Genomic DNA, 26,323 nt, shown 5'->3' with positions numbered 1-26,323 from the left:
TAATGTGCTTCTTCCATTTGTTTGAAGACAATACAACATTTATAATTAATAAAAAATTAACAAATTAAAACACTACAACATAATTGAGATAAATTTCAATACATGTATGTTCACTATTTATTTTATTTCGAATAACTTCTGATTTTCTTGTAGAAATAGAATTTACATTCCAAATATATCGCTACATTTAGTTTCATGTAACATGATGATTTAATATTACGTACTCGAACCTACTTAAATAAAAAATATTTTCATTTTTTTTTATCATCTATGATGACTGACTGCATGGACGGTAGACCGTTCGTTTAATGTTATGTATTGTTTACCGTCGAATTGATGTTTTCGCCCTCATCATTCATTCATGCATTCAGTCTCCTCCATGTATATAGAGGAGACTGCAGTTTTTGTTAAATGAAAATATAAAGACATTGCTTGAAAATATTTTTTTATTATATTTAGGAAATTTTGCAAACTATTTTCTATTATATACATATGTATAATTAGTTTTCGAAATGATTTACATTTCGAAAACTAAATAAAGACAAAGTCGCTTTTTGCGTTCGTCCGCTTGTAAACAACATATACATTTTTGTCGGCAAGTTTTAGTGTACAATAGAATTGTACTGTATAATAAAAGAGGACGGTATATAATCAAGCCATTAAAATATGCTTAATGGGCGCTAGCAGCCGAGATGGCCTAGTGGTTAGAACACGTGAACATTGGCTGATGATGATGGGTTCAAACTCGGGCAAGCACCGCTTAATTTTCATGTGCTTAATTTGTGTTTACAATTCATCTCGTGCTTGACGGTGAAGGAAAACATCGTGAGGAAACCTGCATGTGTCTAATTTAATTGAAATTATCGCACATGTGTTTTCCACCAACCGGCATTGGAGCAGCGTGTTGGAATAAACTCCAAACCTTCTCCTCAAAAGGGAGAGAAAGCCTTAGCCCAGCAGTGGAACATTAACAGGCTGTTACTGTACTGGGCGCTAGCATAACTTACGCTGAGTAAATCAAAGCAGATACAAAATATAATATTATCTTTCTTATATAGAAAAGTAGCAGTAACAATTTTATTTCTTTAAGCAGTGAAAAACCATAATTTGAGTTTAATATACCGAAATAAAAAAACACATTATTTTAAGCGTTCTGTAAATGAAAATTGTATTTGACGCCTCGCAATAGATTATTAAGCCACTCAAGTAGTATTAGTAACACAACAAGACATACATATACTATTCCGAGGTATTAAGGGAAAAGGGAAAAAATACGTACTTGGATACAAAATATCATGGAATAGCATTCATGTCAAAAACAAGAGTTAAGACCCACTGCTGGGCAAAGGGGACATTTACTTTACTTTATCATGGAGTAAAACTATTTTTCCGATGTCGGGTAGGGTAGCTACATATGGTCATATATAAAGAGTGGTTTCATTATAATAGTGCGATTAGAAAACTGTAGAAAATTGATGCTTACAAATAACAAAAGATCATACGTAACATAACGCCATACTGGAGAGTAAATTATATATCAATTTTCATATAAACGCGCGTTTAAAAAGCAATTTCGTTTCAGTTCGCTTGCCTTGAATATGAAAGAGTCAAATTATACGTTAAACACTCACTCATTGCACGAATTTTAACATTTGAAGACATGAGTTAAAGCTGATAAATCGTTAATGCTATAAGTTAGCGACTAATATAGTTTTTTGAATCAGTGTATGAAACAATAGCATTGTATGGCTGCTTTATTTCAACCATATGACATGCCATGACAAGTTTTCAATGCCGTGTTATGTATAAAGTCAAAGTCTTTAATCAAAACAGGAGCATTTATTGATTGTAAAAATCTTCCATTTCGGAAAGAAACTCAGGGAGATAGTTACTCTTTGATATCATAAAAATACGTTATAATTTATTAAAAAAAACTATGTCGAGATTAGCAAAATGAAGTATGAAGTTGGAATTCAACGTAAAACGCGAATGGAAATTATTTAAAGACTGTATGTGCGTACACGCATCAAAGTAATTACAGTATTATACGTAATTTTCTCACAAAACTTTGATGCTTATAGATTAATATTATTGCCGTATAATTCTATTTTCGAAATAAATATATAAGTAATATTCATGTATTTTTGTGTGGTCACCCCCGGCCATTGGATTAGCACAAATAAGATTTAATATCATTTATCTTTAATTGACCTAAGGATCATTTATGAAGACATTTACAAATAGAAAGTAAACAAATTACATAAAATATATTATTATATTTACTATTTAAACTTATGTATTATCAAGTTACTTTACCATATAACAAGAGAGATATTTAATTATGCCTTTTGTATTGTTCAAATAAATCACACATTACATTAAAATACATTTGTGCAACAAGAATACTCATTCATAAATCTAAGAAACTTAAATCTCTGTGAGAAATCAGTCTTAGTCGTTACGACTTGCGTCATTGTGAGCAAATAGAACATCCGATTATTCTACAGACGGATCCGATTATTGTAACCGATGCTTGGCCTGCGCCTGTAAATTTAATTTTATTAACAGCACGCTCCACTCAATATAATATTTATTATACAATATATTACTAATACAATATATTATTAATAATTTACTTGTAAATTTTTCTACCGACAAAATTTCATAAAACGTGGTTTTATTTTCCATGATTCTATATTGTATAATCAATACACATACTTTAAATAAGTTAATATTCTAATAACTGGAAAATGAATATATGGTCCAGAGAAACCTTTAAATTTTAGGATATCAACCCATCTTTACAACATTAGTAAATTGCCTTCATGCGATTATCGCTTCAGATTATCGAATCGGATATAAGACAAAGTTGTAAAATAAGCAGTTACTTTCAGCTATAGTATGGTGTTATACCATTAATCGTGTATAATTATATAATTAGGAAATGAAAAAATATACATAGGTACTAATTAAAAATAGTAAAGGCTAACTCTGTACTGCTACTGGTGGTAGAGCTTTGTGCAAGCTCGTCTGGGTAGGTACCACCCACTCATCAGATATTCTACCGCAAAACAGCAGTACTTGTTATTGTTGTGTTCCGGTTTGAAGGGTGAGCGAGCCAGTGTAATTACAGGCACAAGGGACATAAAATCTTAGTTCCCAAGGTTGGTGGCGCATTGGCTATGTAAGCGATGGTTGACATTTCTTACAATGCCAATGTCTAAGGGCGTTTGGTGACCACTTACCATCAGGTGGCCCATATGCTCGTCCGCCTTCCTATTCTATAAAAAAAAAATTAAAAAAAAAATAACTCAACTTTTCACGAGGAGATTTTGAAACTTACATCACTGTGGTGTACGGTTAGTACACCACAGTGCTGTAAGTACTGTACTTAAGTAATGTAAGTAAGTACTGTGGCATTTGAATCTACTGATTATTTACAATTAAAATACATCCTGCAACAAAATCAACGAATACGTGACGAATACTAACTTCACACATTTTACTATTTATGTATTCATTCTGACTTGACTATTAAAAGCCTATTAACTGACAAATGATAAGTGTCTGCGGGACCTTACCTTGCCCCAGGAAGAAGACATACTCGTCGAGTCGATGCGGTTAAAAGGTTATCTTTACGTCGCGTGTTTCTAACAAAATAATCAATACTATTGTGCATATAAATATTGTAAAGGTATTTTGAATAATAGTATAGTAAGATGCACAAATTATTATGACTAATATATTTAAATTTTTTATAAACTCATCAAATTACAACCGATTTTTCTCCATATTATTAACTGGTTAATAAAAAAATATTGGGGTTTTCTATAGAGTAATTCGACATAGCAGCCATTTGTATAGAATGAAAGTTAACTGTTACACTCGCGTGCCTCAAAAAGCACGTAAAGCCGTTGGTCTTGCTGTCTTGAACTATTGGAGGTCCCGGCCCATCGGATTATGAGAGTAATGGAATAGAGAGTGCACTTTTGTTTGCGCATACACATTGTAATTTGTCATGCGCAGTTAACCGTAATCGAATTCTCAAATAAGAACTTCGCAGCTATTACAATAACCATGAAACCAATATGAAACGGACCTTCAATAAATTTAAAAACTTATAATATTATACTAGTAATAAATAACAAACAAAGCGATATTGAAGCAAATATTAAGCCTTCTGAAATGCTTTTATTTGTGATATACATGCGAGATTAATGCGCGCTCCCTCACAATACTTGTGCACTGTATTATCTTCTGTACTTGGCTAGAATCGCATAAATGGCCATCGTGCTTCAATGCAATTGATCGGAAGACATTATTTATTATAAATGGTAAAATTATAATAATCAATTAATATTTGGTTCATGGTACGACATGATACTAGTAACTGTTTGGCAGTATCGATGAAACATAAAACGCACAAAGTCGCTTACTCGGTATTTACGCGTAACCGTTTATCAATTTTACAAAAAGTTTAAAAAATATATCTTGTAAAGTAATGTATTTTTTAAATTTGAACATTACATTGATATTAAATTTGCTAATAAATAAATTTAAAAATTACTTTAAAGGAATACTTGTAAATAAGATATATTATTCTGTGCGAGATTAAATATATAAAAGAGTTTGAAGCCAGTTATTCGGTGATTTCAATTTAATTATTTATAATTTATTTATATGACTGTTACCTATATGTGTATGATTGATAAAAAGAGTAGCTACTTGTTTTTTGGTGGTTTTTTTATTGTAGAATCTGCATTCCGAACCGGAACTTTAAATTTATTTAATCTTGAAGAAGGACGATTTAAAAGTGCTAGAATATAAATAAAATAAATTACTTCTCCATAATTTATAAAGATTATCATTGAATTTACAAAAACAGTATCTAAAATATAAGTGTAGTTCGTGCTATCTGAACCGACGAAGCAAATATCGGAAGCGGTTATATGAATACAAAACAATCGCCCGAATTCCCGCGCGTACAACGAAAATCTTATTCCTGATATAATTGAATTTGTATATATACATACGTGCAACTAGGTTGGGTACACATTGTCTTTTTATACAAGTCATAAAATCTAACAAACTTTTTAATATTTCTGACACAATGGGGACAAATATAAAAGATTAATAAACTAATTTTTATTACATATGTCCCGTATGTCTAATTAAGAATCAGATATAATAAAACGATGTTCTGTTATACACCCTAATTCTGATCTACTTATATGATCAATTCGCAAAATTTCTGAGCTTCCTTAATTTCCAACTCAAAGCAGCCTAATTAAATTCGAGTATATTTTACAGCTGAGGACGGTGCTGCACTGCGGGCAATACGCAAAGTGCACGTAATACGAAACTCCAAGCGCGAAGGCCTCATGAGATCTCGAGTTCGGGGCGCTGATGCTGCAACCGCGCCAGTTCTCACCTTCCTCGACTCTCACGTAGAGTGCAATGTACACTGGCTGGAACCACTGTTGCAGAGAATTAAAGAGGTAAGGCTGATTTTAGCTTAATAGCTATGCAAAGATAAATAAACAATATTGACCTTGCATTCACAAGATATCGTTAGTCGAGATGTAATCTGCGATATTCCTTATGGAACCTGGAAAAGTGGCGTTCGGAATGTCAGCGAAGTTCTCATCAGAACCTTGGAAGTATTATAATTAAAGTTAATATAAGTAGTTAAATTGAATAGTATTGTATTGTAAATAAAGATATATTAATTAAGTACTTTTTGTAGTGGATAATTAGCAAATTCCATGAAATGTAAAAAATCCAAGATTTGGTTATTTTTATACTCCTCTTGCCATTCGAATATATAAGTGATGCGCTCCGAAGAAAATAGCATAAAAGAAATAATATCAAAAATACAATTTATCATATAGTTTGAGTTCCAATATGTACACGTCCTGTCCAATAAATGACTATCGAATGACTCGGTCGGTGACGGTCAACTGTCAAAAAGCTTAATCGAATAGTGAATAAATGTAATGAATGAATGAGCGAATGATAGATGCATGTATCGTATGTATGTATGATTGATTGTAACATAAGAGTGTGCTTATATATTTATTTAATAGTCAATTTAAAGTAACTTTTTAGGTTGTTTGATCGGTGGATCAAAACGAATAATCAAATTGTCTCTGAATGTTTTACGTCACAAAACGTAACTTCTCTTTATCGCGTTCGTGTGATTTTTCATCGAAAACTTTTCCAATTAATATAAAACGTAAACATTCATGTCGACCGAGGACGTGTTCCAGTTTAGAAACGTCGAGCAGAGGCCGCGAAATATGAAACTAAAATTACGAAGACCACAAGGTGTCAAGTTTGGGTCAACATTAAATAGGTTAACAGGGTCTTGAAGTAATGAAATCACTACTGCATATGACCTCACATATTTTATCACCATTTTTTGCTCAAATCATGTCTAACACTATGTACTATTATGAGACAAGATGACAAAACAGATAAAATACGTGAATTAACCTAAAGTTGCGGGTTCATATTCGGGCCAGCAAAATCTGCTAAATTTTTTTTTATTATTCATCGAAAGAAAACCTACATATGACGGGTGAAACGTCACATTCATTAATAATAAGCACTGGAAAAGTCATCTCCTTAAGGAAACGCCTCGCATTGGAACATATACATTCACAGGCTGCTTATTTACTTTGCTTATATATAGCAATATGTGTTTTTTGTACATTAACGCTTATCTTAAAAACTTTATTTAACATGTAATGTAATAAAATAACAATGTAAAAGTGTCCCACATTATTTTACATTGTTCGACAAATTTGTTACAATTTCTTATTGCGTGTAACAGAGTCACAACATTATGTCTGTCTGTTTATAAAAACTTTTTATTCATCAATTAACGGCAAATGCATCTATAATTCAGTCGCTGATATTTTGAATTTTGTTTGAAGCTATTTTCTTTTACTCTTAAATATTGCTTATAAACTCTTTTATCTCTCGAGGGAGACGACTATAAAAGCTACATTGGAGAAGCCTTAGGCAACGATTACAATAATTCTAAGCTTAGAGTGAAAGGGAGTAAATATGATCTGGTGTGTTGTTGCAATTCTTAGACTAAGCTTTATATTATTTCATAACCCAATTGGCATCAAACAACATTCTATTGCGATAAAGTTCAATAATAATTAATTATTATTTGGCTATCACAGTTTTTTTTAACAGACGAATTTGCAAAGTAGATGCACTCTTTATTCACTCACTCTCATAGTCCGGTGAAACGGCAATCCGATACGACCGGAAAGAGTTCAGAAGTAGGAGCAAAGGCTTTCCGAGGCACGGGAGTGTACACATTTCCAACTTTCAAAATCCGGGTTACTACTGAGAATATTCGACAGAAAACTCAATAACTATTTATTGGCTCGAAATGAGGTTTGAACCCAGGACCTCGATATGCGGCCTCATATCTAGCCACTAGACCAACAAGGATATCGATATTTAACAATTGAATTACGAAGCTGAGTATTTGTACAGAATAGATCTGAAGCTCTCAGCTGACAGATAAATAAGCAGAATTAAAATAAACCTTATTGGATCTTAACGTATTAACGTGCTTCTTGTTCTATTAAAGAGATCAAATTATACTCAGCAAATATTGCCATATAAAAATAAACTACGATATTTATTATATAAGAAGAACAATAACAACTGTTTGGCTCGCAAATATTATCGTTCAATATCATTCACTTTGCTTCTCGAATCTGATGAATCCACCAATCAGCATTGGAGCAGTGTAGTGGCACATAACGACCTACTTCTCATGAGAAAGGAGCCATATACCCAGCACTTGTATATTTACTTTACTCTTTATTGTGCATTTGTTTCATTATTTAGGGATATATATTGCATTTTTCTGAGAGATTTATTGCAATGGGACATTTAAACGAACGTTGACTTTATATACATAAGTAACTAAATTGTATTTATAATGTGTTTAAAAAATGTATAGAAATAAATTAAAGTTGGCTGTGATATCAAAAAACTGTTTTTTAAATAGTATTTGCAAGTTACCCAAACCAAAATAAACCGTAAATAATTGTATTGTTATACCGTTTTTTATATTCGTGGCGTATAATCTATTTTATTAATAAAATTTATATTAAATGTATTATTATTAATTATGTATTATTATAACCAACAATGTTTTTTTAAGATTTTTTAAATTTAAAACTTAAATTTCAAAATCTTATTAGCTTTAATGATTTTAAATTACTCTTAAGTAAAGGCAAGTAAAGTAAGAGTACAGTTAGTATCCAAATAAAATTCCGATCTCTTAAACGAAACATTAATTTACTCGCTACGTTAAGTAACGTGTTAGAATGGATTTCTGCGATAAAATCTAATGTATGTCGCACCCGTTTTGTTTGTCAGCGGTTGTGAAAGTCGGAGCTTCAGGTAGACAGAGTAAGTTGTGTAAACTGTTGAGTTATTGCTAATAGTCTTTTTAACCGAAGAATTATCGCGTCTGCACCCACACTTGCTCCACTAACATTCGCAGCGATATGTTACCTTCTTACGCCTTGAATATCTTGAATGAATTAAATGATCAATTATGTATTCCCGGTAACCTTAAGAAAACTTGTTCTCAAAAAATCAAAATATTATACTGTATAAAATTTGAATTTTTTTTTTGCTTGCATCTCGTCGGAAGTACCTACAAGAAACTCAATTTGTCTGTCTGTATAAAGTTGTTTTTATGTATATTTGTTTTTTTTTGTTTTTAAATCGATATTAATGATTATTTTTGCATCAGGTTCATTTATCACTGTTGTCCAAAGGTTTACGATAGGCCAACGATATCCACGACCTTGACCGGCCTTGCGTTACCCGCGACCCTCACAAGATCGTATTTGAGACTATATAAATCTTTTCATATATTACAAATCGCAGTGCTATTCTATAAGAACAACCTTCGTATCTCACTCGTAAAAGGTTTAAAACCGATTGACGATGATAAAATATTTTGATGCGTGAATCATTAATATGTTTCAATTATTCACTTTCACAATCGAGTTCCTCTGCGAGGTTCGAGATTGTTCTTACAGAATACTTCACAGAACAGGTCTCTATCGTACTCTCCACTATAACTTCCTACAACATAATAATTTATTACGACATCAATACGGCATGCAGACGAGATGCTCGTAATAGATATTCTAACATGGAGATCAGAAGTCCAGTAATGTAATGCACAGATAAAATATTATAAAACATTATATCTAAGTGATTGTCACATAAGATCTTTACCGTTTTAAGCTTCATTGATTTTAACTAGAAGGGAATGAGTATTGTATTACATACCTGCCCTTATTTATGATATATAGTGTTGTTACAATATAAAGTAGAATAAAATAAATAAATAGGAAGAATTACATCAGTCGTAAAGACTCCTCACGAATATACACAAAATTAAGCGAATGAAAACTTTCTAGGGTTTACCGGATTTTTGTTGAGCAATTCAGGTTTTATATATTTCTTGTCGGATGTTCTTAGATTTTAGAGTTACTCACTTAATAATCTATGTTAATATTATAAATGGGATATAACTCTGTTTTTCCGTCTGTCTGTTACGGTTAACAAATAACTTAACTCGCGTGTTATGGTGGGTGCCCTAGGACGCGAGCTTTGCTATGGACGAAAACTGGTTACAAAAACAGACATAAGGACTGCCAACAGTAGTGAAAACTTGAAGCTATTAAATATATTTGTCCAATTTCCACACCTATTGGCACTCCTAGCAATAAGTCCATCCCCTTTTATTATATAGCTTTTCATTCATCAAAATGCACAATATGTCGTTAACTCGGTATAAAATATTAATACAGCGTAATTTAAATAAATAATTGCTAAAATACGCTTATATTATTTGTATATAATGTTAGTATTTACAAAAATTTCAATCATTATTATTCTCATTAATTTCCACAATACTTAAATTATTTTTACTTTCAACGATTTCATTATATTAACATTAGCATGTCGGTGACACGAAGCCACGAGTCTATCCCCTACAATAAACCACCGCAACGCGTGTAAAGAAGTTTTCACTTCAAAATATATAGAGAACTCTATACAAAAGAACAAAAAAAAACAATGTTATATTCCGAGGATTTGTCATATACTAATGCCAAATAATGGATACTATACTTTGACAGAAATTTATCAAAACAATAATTAATAACTAATAATAATTAATAACAATTCCCATTCAATGTGCAAAATTATATTAACTGTTTTACATATTTTAAAACAATAATACACAGTAATTTAATAGCATCCACGCGGTCACGATTTCTAAAGTAATTATTTTTATTTGTATTTATATAAGAATTTAATGTAAGTAAGGTTTATTTTTTTTAGTAAAAAACAATACTTGTTATTTGGATGTTTCGTTATGTTGTAAACCAAGCTGTCTACTTTTTCTGCACTTCCTACAAATAATCATTAGTCAACTCAATACGGAATGTAGAAGTGGCTTCCTCCATTGTCCACGTAACGTCACTCGCATCTTATATGATTATATAACATCCGATAAATCAAGATATCACAATTTACTAGAAACATTACAAATATTTAAAGCAATGGGTAAGCTTTATGCAAGCCCATCTAGGTAGATGACACTCACTTATCAGATATTCTACAAAACAGCAATACTTGTATTGTTGTGTTCCAGTGAGCTAGTGTAACAACAGGTACAGGATCCATAACATCTTAGTTCCCAAGGTTGGTTGCGCATTGGCGATCTTTTTTTTTATAGTATAGGTTGGCGGGCGAGCATATGGGCCACCTGATGGTAAGTGGTCACCAACGCCCATAGACATTGGCATTGTAAGAAATGTTAACCATCGCTTACATTGCCAATGTGCCATCAACCTTGGGAACTAAGATGTTATGTCCCTTGTGACTGTAAATACACTGGCTCACTCACCTTTCAAACCGGAAACGATGTAAAGAATTGTTCATATCTATTATCGCGCCAATGTCAATGGGTAGTGGTGACCACTTACCATCAGGTGCCTCATTTGCGCGTCCATCAAATAATTTTATACAAAAAAAAATTAAAAAATGATTTTCGTATATATAATGTTCCTGTGAAATACATGCAGTTGTGTCAATATTGCATCAATAAAAAACGGCTTTCTTCATTAAGGCCGATACTATTCCAAGCAATGCCATAAAGGATAACAACATTAATAACCTCAAAGAGCAGAGGTTATTAATGTTGTTATCCTTTATGGCATTTTTCCCCTGCTGTGTTAGGGGAACTAAAACCGAAAAATGCGTTCTTATGAAATCAATGACTTTTTAAATTGCACACGTTAAGAATGAAATAATCGCCTCAAGGTAATTTCAAATAAAAAATATAATCTTTTTATTGTTTAAAACATGTTATTGTAAAATTAGAGACAAAAAAATCCTGCTGAGTTTCCTTCACCGGTTCTTTTCAGGTCTAAGATGTATATTTCCGAACCGGTGGTAGATTTTTGAAAATCAATAAGCAAAGTGTAGCGCTTCTATAATGAATACAGATAGAAATAATCATAAATTAATATATGCCTGTTTAATGTTTATAATGTTGATGTATATATTGTAATTAAGTTGTGTGTAAAACTTGACGTCACGTCGCTGAATGTTGGCAAGCATGCTAGCGACATTTCCCCCTTGAATAACAATTCCCATTCAATGTGTAAAACTATATTTACTGTTTTACATATTTTTATACACAGTAACAGTAACAGCCTGTTAATGTCCCACTGCTGGCCTAAGGCCTTCTCTCCCTTTTGAGGAGAAGGTTTGGAGCTTATTCCACCACGCTGCTCCAATGCGGGTTGGTAGAATACACATGTGGCAGAATTTCAATGAAATTAGACACATGCAGGTTTCCTTACGATGTTTTCCTTTACCGTCAAGCACGAGATGAGATGATAAAGACAAATGAGCACATGAAAATTCAGTGGAGCTTGCCCGGGCTTGAACCCAAGATCATCGGTTAAGAGTCACGCGTTCTAACCACTAGGCCATCTCGGCTTTTTCATACATAGTAATTAAATAGACAGCTGCTTAAATTGGTAAAATTTATCGAAGTATTTAGTAGTAACATAAGAGCACAAACAAACATACAAAGTTCGTTTTCCGGCTGTGAAAACTTCTATTTTTTTTCTATTTGTTTAGTTTATTTGACGTTAAATATCTAAACACATTCCCTCCTTAATTTGGAATGCTGCCAAGTTTCCCCTTTGTTATATGCGCGTATTAAAATACTGACACGGTTCCTTTCGATTGTAGATACGTCACGATCCGAGCACAAAGCTGTTGTTATTATCTGTGCGGTATCGTATTTTTTTAAAAATTAAAAATTAATTAAAAGCGAACAATATTAAGAATCCCACTCCTTACGTCACTTAAAGCTATATTTATTTAAATGCCTTGAAATTGATTACTTTAAAATTTTTAAATTTATAAATTACACGAAATGTGTCTAAAAATAGGCCATAAAGATTATTGACATAATCGAGACAGAATATATATTGCATTTTTTTAATTTAACCTACTCAAATATTTCTTTTTATTGTGCGATTTTCGTTAAGGCTTTCATTTTATGTTTTTTACCTTACTTTTTATCCACTATTTAGCGGGTGATTAGATAAACAATGCTGTGTCTTCTTCTTTCAAATCTCAAATCAATAACGACAGAAATAGCGAAATGAATGTTTAACTACACAGCCGCTAAGCAACGTTTATAAGTAAGGCCGTTAGAATTTAATTCTTTTAAACTATATATCGCGTTGATATAGGAATACATTTTATCGTCATTTGTTACATCAAGGGCCTTGAATGTATCGTTTTATACTAATATGGATCGAAAAATGTCGTCCACCTCAAAAATAGCGGACTACTGACATTCGTTCGTTGCATCGTTCTACGAGTGAGACGTGATCTGTATGGCAATGTAAAGGAGTGGTTATGGCACCACTTCTTGACAAAGCAACCAATTCACCAAACACATCGCTATACAAGGCTTTAACAGAATATTTAATTTTGACTTAATTTGTACAAAATAGCTTAGTGGTGAGAAAATGTGAATTTTAAAGATTATGGACTTAAATATGATAGGACAATCGTATGTGACCAAGTCGCATTGGCGAAACATGGCTTTAGTCCAGCGGTGGGACACATATTTTGCTTTTTTTTTACTGTTATAGATGTATAATGCTTAAGTACCAAGGCGTACGTTTTGTTTTATTTTGAATACTGTTTCTGTGCCTGTGGAATGTGGATTAAATGGCGAGAGGTTGATGGCAATTCCCTTTAAGCTAAACCAGAATATTTATAAAACTGTCACCAGACATGTTCTCATATATGGATCGGTGTCTTGTTTTTTTTATTATTTTGATTAATAAATTTTCACAACCGTGTTGTCTGTGCCTTTGGTGTATTATTTTGAAGTGCCTACATGTTTTTATTTCCTGACAATTTTAATAGGCGTCCGTGGTTTTTTTTTTTTGCAATTTCTTTATTGAGATTGTGTTGTTTAAAGTTAGATAATTAAGGTGACCGATATAATGGTAAGGAAAGGTAGGGAAAATCGAAAGAATACGTAACGAGGACAAAGACAAAGATTGTAATAAAAATATAAAGGGAAACTATTTAACGTGTTATGGACATATTTGTAGCTGCAAACATAATATTATTTCACTGCTAATATGTTTAAGATAAAGCTAAAGCACAACTCTTAGCGGACCACCTATATATTTCATTACGAATATGTAGTAAGACCATCAAATGACAGTATTTCCTTGTCTTACCTATTTAATAAAATCATATACATAATTATTATAGCATTGGAGTTCATGTGGACAGCATATTTAATACGTTTTTCATGTCGCCTCCATACGAATATTTGAACGTCTTCGCGTTCGAAGAATTTGTTTCTAGATCTCACGATATTCGATTCGGAATTTGTAATTATAGTCTATAGATTATTCGATACGTATGATGTAGCTGCTCAAGGACTTAGCTTTTATATGTAGGTAAGTGCTTTCCGAGACATGGGGTTGTGGATCTGCCAACTTCTGGACTCTGGAGTTCTTGTGAGAAATTCTCGACGTTAAAAAACTGATTATTTTTACTGACCTCCATCTCCATCTCCAAATCTCCGGATCTACGACCTTATAAGCTAATCGCTAGAACAAAGAAATAATCAGCTATATATAATTAAAAGTATTCTTTAATTATATTTTTAACTTTAATTACTATAATCCTGTGAACTATGCAACAATTGTTTTTAAATTTAAAGCTACGCTTATTGCGGGAATCTCAAAACAATCACGTTATATGTCGATTATATTTCGTATGTCATTGTTTAGCTTCGCTCGATATTACAAATTCTTGCGAAACCAAGCCTGTCTCAAAAATAATGAGAGTCATATAAACGAATCTATATAATAAATGCAAATTTAAGTGCCACATTTTTATTTGTCAGATATTTAATATATTTTATATAGAAGAATATAATGTATTCATGAAATTTAATAGAATTAAATCAATTCTGTTGTTAACAATGTGAATATTCTGTTTTAATCAAATTTTAATACAATTAATAAAATCAATAATATAAAACAAATTATGCATTCAGTTTTATTTTATTAAAAATAAATAGTATATTTTTTCGAATTATATGATGACATGTAACCACAAAATGCACCAAAGTATCAAATTAACGTAGATTGTATTTTTCCAGTCATACGACTTAAAAACTACTTGGGCAAGAGCATGTAATAAGATAAACGAATCTTATGTTTTTAACACTCATTTTTTTATACATAAGGTTACATTTTTTACTTATTTAGCACTTCTATGTAGTTCTTGACTCAGGGCCAATATTCAAGCTTGCCATTTCATTAAATGACGTGGCATATTTCGCTCGACAAAGCGCATATAAGACAAACGAATTGTGGCAATCATTTTAGACACCTTTATAGACAATAAGGTTGACTTTTTTAATATTTTTAATATATAAATCTTCTTTACGTGTTTATGTCACTGAACTACTGTACGGAATGACGGTTGAATTTTTTATTTGTATTCAATTAAGTCCCTGATTGGTTAAGATGGTCAGAGAGAATTGTACTTATTACTACTTATTTTTATTATTACTTATTTTACAAAAAAAAAACATATATATATACGAGGTCATGATGGGCAGCTAGTATATTAAATTGCATATAAAATTGAGTTTCACACAATTCTTAACCGAATATCGCTGACAAAAATCGACAGAAAGAACTCTAATCATTCAATAAGTTAAAATGTTATCATTAAAATTAATGCTTTTGTATAAATCGCGTTTGTATTTCGACTAAAATATAAACCTCGTATTTGTTTCAAAATTCGTATGGATTTCAAATGCATTGTGTATTCTGTGTTGCTGAATCAAGTTTGAATCTTTAAATAAAATTATATCGCGTAATAAATTTAATACGCTTGCGGTTGCATGATGTAAAGTAGTTAGTGGTTGAGTCAGGTTAGTGTTTTGTATGATCGTAATAAAACAAGATTATGATAGTGCTATTGTTTTGTATGAAACGAGCTTGGACATTTTCGTCCGGACTTTTAATATGCAGCTCATTGATAGTACATTTTTTCGATCGCTCATTGATCGTGAAACAAAATCGTAGGCACTATATATAATATATCATTATAGTACTTTAGTTAATTATTACTCAACGTTAAATAATATTTTTCAAATCACGTTTGGACATCCATTACCTTTTGAGAAGTAATTTTAAAATAATATCGACTTCTAACCAGTCTTAACCAATTTCATCCGACGCGCAGAAATTAAAGTCATAATTACAATTTGATTGTTTAAGCGGTAATAAGTAAAATCGTCATGGATTCATGTTTGCTAAGCTGGCGATAAAATTTGTTGATAATTGTTCGATAAAGAAAAGTTACCTCAAGTTTCTGAATCTCTGATGAATGTCAGATTTAGTATAGATTTAATATCGATTAATTACTTAACGCTTATTCGTCACCTATGGCGTCACGGGTTGCCAATGACCAATGACCGTTCGGATTCAAATATTAATAGTTAATTGGACTTTAATCGGCGTTTCTGAAACTAGTGATTATTCGGACGGAATTGACATTTCTTGGCAGTAATTTTTAAAATTGTATATTTAAAAAAAACAAAAAAAATCGATTAAAAATGATTTAATATTAATATGACCCAGTGTCATAGAATCACTCATAATATAAATTAGTAAAATTAATTTGTATGTTAATTTAATCTCTAAGGCTGTTGTGAAGGTCAGGGTTAGGGGAAAACTAGTATGTTCAAAAATGCCTTATTAACCATAATTCAAAAGCATATATCACTTAATATTCCTAACCATGGATGCAAATTGTGTTTGTGTTTTTGTTTTCAACTACAGTTCATTCGTGTAATAAAGTGTAAAATCCCTCATGATTATATACTAAAGTTTCACCGACACGACTCCTCAATTATACATCACCACTTGTTTAGTAATATTCCATCTGTAGACATGAGCATAGTCACGACCTAGTTAGGAATTTAGTTATTAAGCAACGTTCATCTAAATTGGTTCATGAATGGGACAGACTATGCATTAATTAAGCTTTTAATTTAGTCCACTCCTACTAAGAAACAGGAGTATAATATAAGCAAAGAAACATTTAATATCTTAAATCATCATCATCAGCTCGTGTCAGTCCACTGTTGGACATAGGCCTCGCCCATGGTTCACCATCCTCCACCAATCCCTGCCCACTGCCTTATGATCATTGCCATGATATTTCAAATGGAAACAAATATTTAACAAATATAAAAAAACGAGGATATTTTTTAAGGATCTATAGAAATATTTAGATCAAACGTTTATCGGTAGTTTGGCGCAAGTTCGGTTTAGTTAGCGGTGCATTGGCGATTTGATTTAAAGTTTTTACAGTACCAGTATCTGGGCATGTGATCGCTTATCATCAAGTGGCCTTTTTGCTTTCCTAATCATAAAATATAATATGATATCCCAACTCATTCTTGCCTATATTACATACTGGTGTATCATATAACCATTATAATATATATACTTAAAGGTAATTATATCATTAGAAGTCAATGACATTCAAATTTTTTGCACGTCCATTGTCCATTATGAGATGAAACACCTTGAAGATACGGAGTTGCAAAACAGATTCAGTTTGAAAGTTTGTTGCCTCACATAGGAGGTTACAGGTACGGTGCATTTTCAGCGATGGTCCAAGTGACTGTGTTATATAACTGTCGGTCGACAGCGAAGTTGCCTTTTTGGTCTAGGTCTAGCTTTTATGTAATCAAATACCATATGGAGTCAGCGAATATATGAAATTCTTCTTTCAATAAAGTCTCAGTAGAAGTTCGGTTCTAATACACTCTTTTTCTTCAAAAATAACTCAAAACCGTTAAACCTTTTTTATTTTATATACAAGTATATTGACTGGACTTTACTGTAATAAAATATATAGATTTATATTTTCCCATCGAATAATAATTGTAAATTAAAAAGGACTACAAGTTCATTAGTTTATCATAGATTAATTATAAGACATACTAATATTTAAATCAATGGCATAAAAACTCTTGACAGTAAGAACATTCGCTTGTGACTAAGTCCACTGTCTAAGTTACTCAAGCGGAGTGAACGGAAGATACAGCGTTACGCAAGTTTGATCATCGTCCCTTCACCCTCGTGTAATCGTACCGCGTACGATCCACTAACATTGTATCTGAGAAATACGACCTCGCGTCCACCGATCGAGAATGTTCGCAGATTCCATACATACACAATCTTAATAGTCTTCACCACGCGAATGTGTGTTATCTGTATTTCCTTATACCACAGATCATATAATACTATACTATTTATACGTAGATCCATTTCAAATACTTCTTCACATACGAATACTAATTATTATAAACGTTTAAATCATATGTTTTTGAAATATTAAAACGTAAAATTAATTAAATAACGAAATTCAGTTTTACGTTCGCGATAAGCACTCGTAGTATTTGTTATTGCAGAAATGCATCGGCCTTGACAGATCTGTATTTATACTTCGTGATCGTGTGATTTTGTTACAGCTGGTTGCTTCATTATTGATCAAAATACACCTGTGTGTCTATTGCGAGTTTACCTACTTATTCGTTGACGTTAAGTGCGACCCGGAATGAGGACAATGTCTTATGACAATAATCAGAATTCCATCAAATAAGTAAAAACGAGATAGCCGAGATGGCCTAGTGGTTAGGACGCGTGAATCTTAACCGATGATCGTGAGTTCAAACCCAGGCAAGCACCACTGAATATTCATGTGATTAATTTGTGTTTATAATTCATCTCGTGCTTGACGATGAAGGAAAACTTCGTGAGGAAACCTGCATGTATCTAATTTCATTAAAATTCTGCCACATGTGTATTTTACCAACCCGCATTGGAGCAGCGTGGTGGAATAAGCCCCAAACCTTCTCCTCAAAAGGGAGACGAGGTCTTAACCCAGCTGTGTGACATTACCAGGCTGTTACTGATACTGTAAGTAAAAACGACATTAAAAACACTGATTCAAATAAGCTCTCATAAGTAAATTTGACAAGATTATTTTATTTTATTCGACATTTTACAAGATTATATTAAATGTAAAAGTTTCGGAATGTTCATTCTACGAGACGAACCGCCGAGAAACTCAGTAAGTAGTTAATCTTTTCCAGCAATTAAATAACATAAGCATGGTACAATGATTTCAAAACGTTTTCAGTCTTGAATTATACTGAACTATTTATATATTAATAATTACGTTTAACCTTAGGTCCTTGATTATTTCTTGTCCTAATTTGAAAATGCCAAGTTGTTTTTTTTCATTCGTGCCTACTTAACCTTAATTATTTTAAATTATTTAAGTTGACCTTTGAGTAAATGTTAAAGACATTATAGTATTCAGTCTTATCAAGTTGAACGCGATATAGCCGAATAAATTTATTTCACTTATTTATGTACAATCGACAAGATAGAAAACAGCTCCGCAAGCAATTTAGATTAAATTATCGTCTGGGCTGTAGTAATGCTTAATTACCAACTGCGAAACAGGCTTGTAATTCAATATCATAATTACAGATGACATAACAAGACGGCTTCCAACAACGTAACTCAAGCGAATTAGTGCAAGCTAATTTCGAACATCACTTTCTGTAATACCGCCTCGAATGGCTTGCGTAACACAAGTACGTGTGTTAGTGTGTCGAGCACAGTGTCGAATCCGGTTTGGGCCCGTGACATTCGAACGCGACTCCGCATGACCTTGACATAAACATTCGCACAAAAGACGTATTTAACATGACAGATGCTGATAACATTATTAACCTTGTCAGTGAATCATATGTGACAGGGGAATGACTGTATTACCATGTTGGTTTTCCATTGCTATTAATAAGTGCTACCGACATCGGGGTAGCAGCAGATCAAGTAGGCACAGAAAGAAAAGGATCTAAATTTACTAACATCGTTTATCGATCAACTTTATTGAGTTAACATTTTAGCAAGCAAAACTCTTTTTTAAGACTTAATGATATTCATGCTACACTAACGGCTATTAGTAAAACGCCAAAAGATGCAAAGCATTGTATATTTAAAGAAATTGTCATGACAATCGATTGAGCGGTACTAAGGTCAATGTGCTGCAGTGCCAACTAACGGCGAGTTACAATAAAATAGGTAGTATAAACACCGTAATGAAAAAATACCTAGTTGTCAAAAAGTGTCAGTTTATTAAACTCTAACATATATCGCTACTAATATCTATTTATATACATAAAAGAAAATCCAATTCACTCCTGTCACGACAATAGTCGAAATTTAAAACGAGTTAAAGTGCGAAGCGTGGCTGTTCAGTTAGGCTTTACAAAAAAACGGCCTCTCGTTTATGACTATGAATATACATATATATATAAGGACTAAAATTGTACATCAATACATCAATTACATAATACACATCAATAGATAAAGAATTAAATAAATAGGTACCTAGTTAAAGTTTTGCAAATAATCAAGGTCAAATAAAAAAAAAGGTTTAATTGCCATCATCAGAAATACTTTCACAGCCGTATTACGTCATTAAACCGTATGATAAAACTGCAGTTACATTAATTGTTTTGTTTCTTAATTAACGTAAAAATTAGATAACAATACATACATAATACTAGAGATTTCTGTTTGAAATTTTGTGAATTATACACGAACGTGAATTATATATATACTTCTTTTGAGCTGTGCAATAAAGGAAAATGTTTGTTTATTAGTTATTATTTTTATAGAATAGGCGGACGTGCACATGGGCCACCTGATGGTAACCAACGCCCATAGACATTGGCATTGCAAGAAATACTAACCATTGCTTACATCACCAATGCGCCACCAACCTTGGGAACTAAGATGTTATGTGAGTCAGTGTAATTAAAGGCACCCCTTGTGCCTTTAATTACACTGACCCACTCACGCTTCAAACCGGAACACAACAATACCAAGTAATGCTGTTTTGCGGTAGAATATCTGATGAGTGGGTGGTACCTACCCAGACGAGCTTGCACAAAGCTCTACCACCAGTAGATTCAATATATTTAATTTTGTTTTCATTTCGATCTTATTTATCTTAATTACATGATAAGTTATATAATTTGTCTTACCATTAGAATGAAATAAAATATTTGATTGATTTCAGTTGAAATATTTAATACCAATTTATTAAAAAATAATAAGTAAAGTTAAGCTTCAGAGAAAGAAATAGATTCATCCGCGCCACTTATTAAGCTCAAACGTTTCTGGTGAAAACAGAATCAATGGTTCTGTAAGCATCAAGCATACCAGCCTTATGTCCCACATTTAACCGGTGTAATTATATGCTAGTCGGTTATTGCAATTACTAAAAGTAGTGCCGATATCCGTTCGAAGAGACGATCACTCACGTTTAACTTAAAACCTGCTTATATCTATGACACTATTTTAAGTTATACAGTATGTCAGTATTTGTTACTGGTTGTAGGGCTTTGTGCAAGCTTGTCTGGCTAGGTACCACCCACTCATAAGATATTCTACTGCAAAACAGCAGTACTTGGTATTGTTGTGTTCCGGTTTGAATGGTGAGTGAGCCGGTGTAATAACAGGCACAAGCGACATAACATCTTAGTTCCCAAAGTTGGTGGCGCATTGGCGATGTAAGCGATGGTTAACATTTCTTACAATGCCAATGTCTATGAACGTTGGTAAACACTTATCATCAGGTGACCCATATGCTCGTCCGCCTACCTATAATATAAAAAATGCGACGTTTTACAAAACATGCACTATCTTCGAATTTAATACCTAATTAACTGCTAAAAAAGTAAAGAAAATTTCGACTACTGGAGTAAAACATCCTTTTCTTTTTGATGAAAAGACTTAGAGCTTATTCCACTACGCCGCATCAATGCGGGTTAATGGATAAAGGCAATGATATGACAAGATATGACATATTTTTCAACTGACCGAAACAGATTTTATCACGATTTCTACGCCGGGCACAAGATGTATGATGAGATGATGTATTTTTTCTCTTTCAATTATTGCTTTAATAAATTATAAATAATATAACAATGACTATATATTAAAAATACAAACAAGCACATGAAATTTCAGTGGCGCTTAACCGGTTCTGAACCAACAATTTCGGCTCTCTCCTAACTGCTTAGTACTAAATAGGACGTAAGTTTTGATAATATTATTATTATAATTAAAGGTACTTTAACTTACGTTAAAACTTTTAACTTATTGGAACTTATTTTAACGTTGGAAAGTCTTTCGGTTCCCTTCATCATGGAGCAGGCGCATCGATATCGTCGGCGGCGAAGTTGTTCAAGTATTTCCCAATAAATAGCGTTAATGAAACCGTAACATTTAATATCACTAATAAAATATATACTCACTAATATTATGAAGCCGGAGAGTTTTTATGATTGGATCTCATTATTATGACTGAAACATTCTTATTTAAAAACGGTTTACTTAATAATATTATATACTTAAATATATATGGTATTCTACCGCAACAGTATTGTTGTGTTCCGGTTTAAAGGCTGAGTGAGCAGGAACGCGACACGAGGGACATAACATCTTAGTTCCCAAGGTTAATATTTCTTCCATTGGCAAAGTCTATGGATGGTGGTGACCCACTTAACATCAGATGGCCGCTGTATAAAAAAAAGCTTCACGCCCCGACTTTGTGGAGCACCAACGTAGCGAATTGGAAAAACTGTAATTTTAGAACAAAAATATAAGGCAGATGAAACGGCCCGATGTTGCAAGTAAAATATTCAAAGGATTGATAAATTGTTTCATTACAAAAATTGTAGGCACATGTGACATTGATATAGTATTTGACCTTCAGCTTTCACCGACTGATTGGAATGTTCAGAGATTGGTTTGTTTTTTTGGTACTTAATTATGTTAGTTAGGCAATTTAATATGAATTAATCAACGTTATGAAATTGATATTTTTTCACAAAACGAGCCTTGTTTACTAAAAATACATAACCACAAAATATGCTGTTTAGGGGAACTGATGAATTGAGAAGTATAATTGTCTTTAATTTTCTCGTTAGTCTGTTGGCTACCTTTTACAGATACATATCTAGATACGTGTCTCGTGCAACATTTAATTCTACAATATTACGAAGTGAAAAATTTGTTTCATCGTTTATTTTCAATTGTTCAAGACGCAACAAAGTCGATTGCTTTGTAATTGTTCATTTCATTTCAATATGGGCTGTTAAGTTTATTACGTATGTAAAGTGTTGTATATTTAATGAGATATAGCTCACTATGTTCATGTAGAGGGGATTCGTGCTTTCCATCGAACATTGGCGAAACTAAGAGTAACTTTACAACATATTATTACTGTACATAAATACTGGTCGGTATTGCAATTACTATTTAATTAATAATTTAATATTCTTCGAATGTTTTCTTAGCCTCCTAAACGGATATTGATTTGCGCGATTATTCTTATATTATTATATTTCTTAATATTATGAAAAATATCTTCGAATAAAATATCATCTTTGCTAAGATTATAAATGCGAAAATAATACATTTTCGCATTTTTGTTTTGTTTGTTTCTTACGTTTTACGTCTTAACTACTAAAACGATCACCATGAAATTTTGAATACACGTTGGCACAGAAAAGGACATATGGTACCTAAAGCAGCCCCCCCCCCCCCGCCTCAAGCAGGCTAAGCCGCCGGTCAATACCAGTTGCATATAAATTAACGCTACACACATATACTCGTATATAAAAAATATGTATTAATCATACAGATGTAAGTCGGTCTGACATTGTCCAATTTATAACCGTTTTCAAAACCGGCATGTGTGCCTTATATGGTCTACGCACACTAGAAAAGTCTCGTCAAGTACAACTGGGTACTTGTTCAGTGCCAGCCATACTATGCTTATTATCTTCTACACTTGAAACTATATTTCTCTTCTGTTATTGAACTGTTCTTTTACAGGACCCAACGCGCGTGGTATGTCCAGTCATCGACGTCATCAGCATGGACACTTTCCAGTATATCGGTGCGTCGGCGGACTTGCGGGGAGGTTTCGACTGGAACTTGGTGTTCAAGGTGAGCTACCTCTCGAATCGCCTCGCTGTGGCCACTCAATAAATAAATCGGTATTTCATTACTGATTTTGGTGTACTTTTAGAATGTATGATATAGATTTTTAATAACTTAGTAATGATGTTAAAATTGATAAATAACATTAATTATCGTTTAGTAATTAATTAAAACTATGAAGGTCTAGGTGTATAATGTGTTCTGTGTAAATTGGTTGAAAAATATGACGATGACTAATGAAAATTTGGTTAGTTGCTCTGCCCGAGAACGTTACTCAAAAAAATCAAGAATTCTTGTTACGTTTGTCCTTCAATATAAACGTTTTATATAGACCCTTATTCTTCTCATGCGAAGCTTGGAGCTAGAAGAGTATAAAAAAACAACAACCAACTTTTAAGCAAATGCTTTCCGCTCCGTTAAAAATATATTAGAGTAGCTCCATCACGTCACCCCACTGTACATTTATGAATATATATACAACAGTTTGTTGTACGTACAGATTCCTCTCGTTGTGTACTGTTGCCTTCAAGCGCAAGATAAAATTAAATCACTAATATAATACGTAAAAAAAACTCAATGTATTTTGAATTTTCGCTGAGATGGCAAGTTTCAAAAATCACCCCAGCTCAGCAGTTTCAGCTCACTAATATGAATTGGAAGGAATGAAATCTTAAAATTTGTCACTCATACTCATCAGTTCACTAAACTAGATCATAACTATAATAAAATGGTTCTTGAGTTATTTAAGTCTATTTTTTAACTTTATTTTATTATTTTTCTAATTCGTTGCTTGTATCAGCGTTATAATGGTAGCAGTTGGAATATAATAAAACTTAGCTGATTACTTTGTGTCTCAGTGGGAGTATTTGTCGCATGCGGAACGCAGCACGCGACTCAGTGATCCAACGCAAGTTATAAGAACACCAATGATAGCTGGAGGTCTCTTCAGTATGGATCGGAAATATTTTAACAAGCTAGGCAAATACGACATGAGGATGGACGTGTGGGGCGGTGAGAATTTGGAGATTTCATTTAGGTAAGTGTAAAGCTTAAGTGATTTACAAGATTCAATTAATAGTGGAAATATTGTTGTAGCTCAGCTAGTAGAACATTGGACTTTTAATCCAAGGGTCCAGAGTTTAAGTCCCTATTCGGGCAGTTCAACATTTTATGACCACCTCGAAGAGACCGTGAACTTTTAGGTCAGATTAAAATGACGTGGTAGCTAATGCTACCTATGAGTATACGGCCGTGCATGCACTGAGGCAACCGTTATCCCAGTACTAAGCTAGCTTAAGCTAGAAAGGAAGACCCCTCTGAAAATCTGCTAGACTGTGTTGTGACATGCTATCTTCTGCTGTAAAAACCACGAATTGAGTTAGAAACAAGATTCATAAGTAAACCTAAGTATACTCACCAACATTGGGAAACTTTAGTAAGCATACATAAAAAGCAATACCACGCGGTAAAATGGTAAATGAATGAAGACTCCTACTATTTGAGGATCAGGCGCCTCAATATCTAAAAACTGTTCAATCTTTATATTTATAAATATAATATGTTTAATTTCAGGGTATGGCAGTGTGGTGGGTCACTAGAAATAGTGCCTTGCTCGCGCGTCGGTCATGTGTTTCGCAAACGCCACCCGTACACTTTCCCTGGGGGCTCAGGGGCTGTCTTTGCTAGAAATACTAGACGAGCAGCTGAAGTGTGGATGGACGATTACAAAGAACTGTATTATCGATCACAACCCCTCGCCAAACAAGTCGATTATGGAGAGTGAGTGTTTAGTTTGCTTTTCCTAATAATGTAAGCTATGCAAAGTATCGGTCTTACAGCATTGCTTTATTTTTATATCAGGCACTTAAGTCGTAGTTATTTGTATACGTTGCATATCTACTCCTCTTAAAATGATAACTAAAACTTACCGTATACAATTATTATTCAAATAATACTTATCTTATTTATTTATTCATATACTCCAATGCGCAACAAAATCAAATTGCAAATAAGGTGCATTCAACAATATTTCATATACTAGTTATCGTAGTAGTTTTGCAAAATGAAATAAATATATATCATGTTTAAAATAAATATTTTACTAATTTTTTACTATCATTCAATACTTAATACCTTATATAAAATGGCAAAGAATTTTTGTAAATATCTTGGAACCTGTAAACACTAAAGCGCCAACGTGTGTACTTTCAGTATATCCGAACGTGTCGCAATTCGTGAGAAGTTACACTGCAAACCATTCAGTTGGTACCTTGAACATGTGTATCCAGAGCTGCAAGTTCCTTCGTTAGGAGGTGCATCTTATGCCATTAGACAGGGACCGAGATGCTTGGATACTATGGGTCACCTGGTTGACGGCACTTTGGGTAAGTAAAGATGTAACAGACAAATAAAGTTTGTTTGAATTTTTTTATCTTCAAATACATCTGACAATTAAGAGATCAAAATCATTATCGTGAGGTCATAGAGCAGCGTTTAAAGTTTTGGAAAAATTTGAAATTTGAAAATCTATTAAGTATTGGTTACTGTCCGAAGTATTGGAAGCCGAGATGGCCCAGTGG

The 26,323-nt window shown here is 32.8% G+C and overlaps 1 protein-coding gene across 2 annotated transcripts in view; it reads left to right on the top strand.

The window, feature by feature from the left end:
* LOC126771282 (polypeptide N-acetylgalactosaminyltransferase 2-like) overlaps positions 1-26,323 on the top strand; it is a 77,763-nt gene that overhangs the window by 47,588 nt on the left and 3,852 nt on the right. For both annotated transcript variants that reach the window (XM_050491081.1, XM_050491082.1), the window contains 5 exons: positions 5,311-5,498; positions 23,637-23,750; positions 24,602-24,780; positions 25,317-25,523; positions 25,956-26,128. In XM_050491081.1, the coding sequence (XP_050347038.1) occupies positions 5,311-5,498; positions 23,637-23,750; positions 24,602-24,780; positions 25,317-25,523; positions 25,956-26,128 (861 nt within the window). The remainder of the gene's footprint in view (positions 1-5,310; positions 5,499-23,636; positions 23,751-24,601; positions 24,781-25,316; positions 25,524-25,955; positions 26,129-26,323) is intronic.

This window comes from Nymphalis io, chromosome 10 (assembly GCF_905147045.1).
Source record: "Nymphalis io chromosome 10, ilAglIoxx1.1, whole genome shotgun sequence".
Lineage (NCBI taxonomy): Eukaryota > Metazoa > Arthropoda > Insecta > Lepidoptera > Nymphalidae > Nymphalis > Nymphalis io.
Note: the sequence above shows the minus strand (reverse complement) of the source record. Positions and strands in the feature narration are given on the sequence as shown.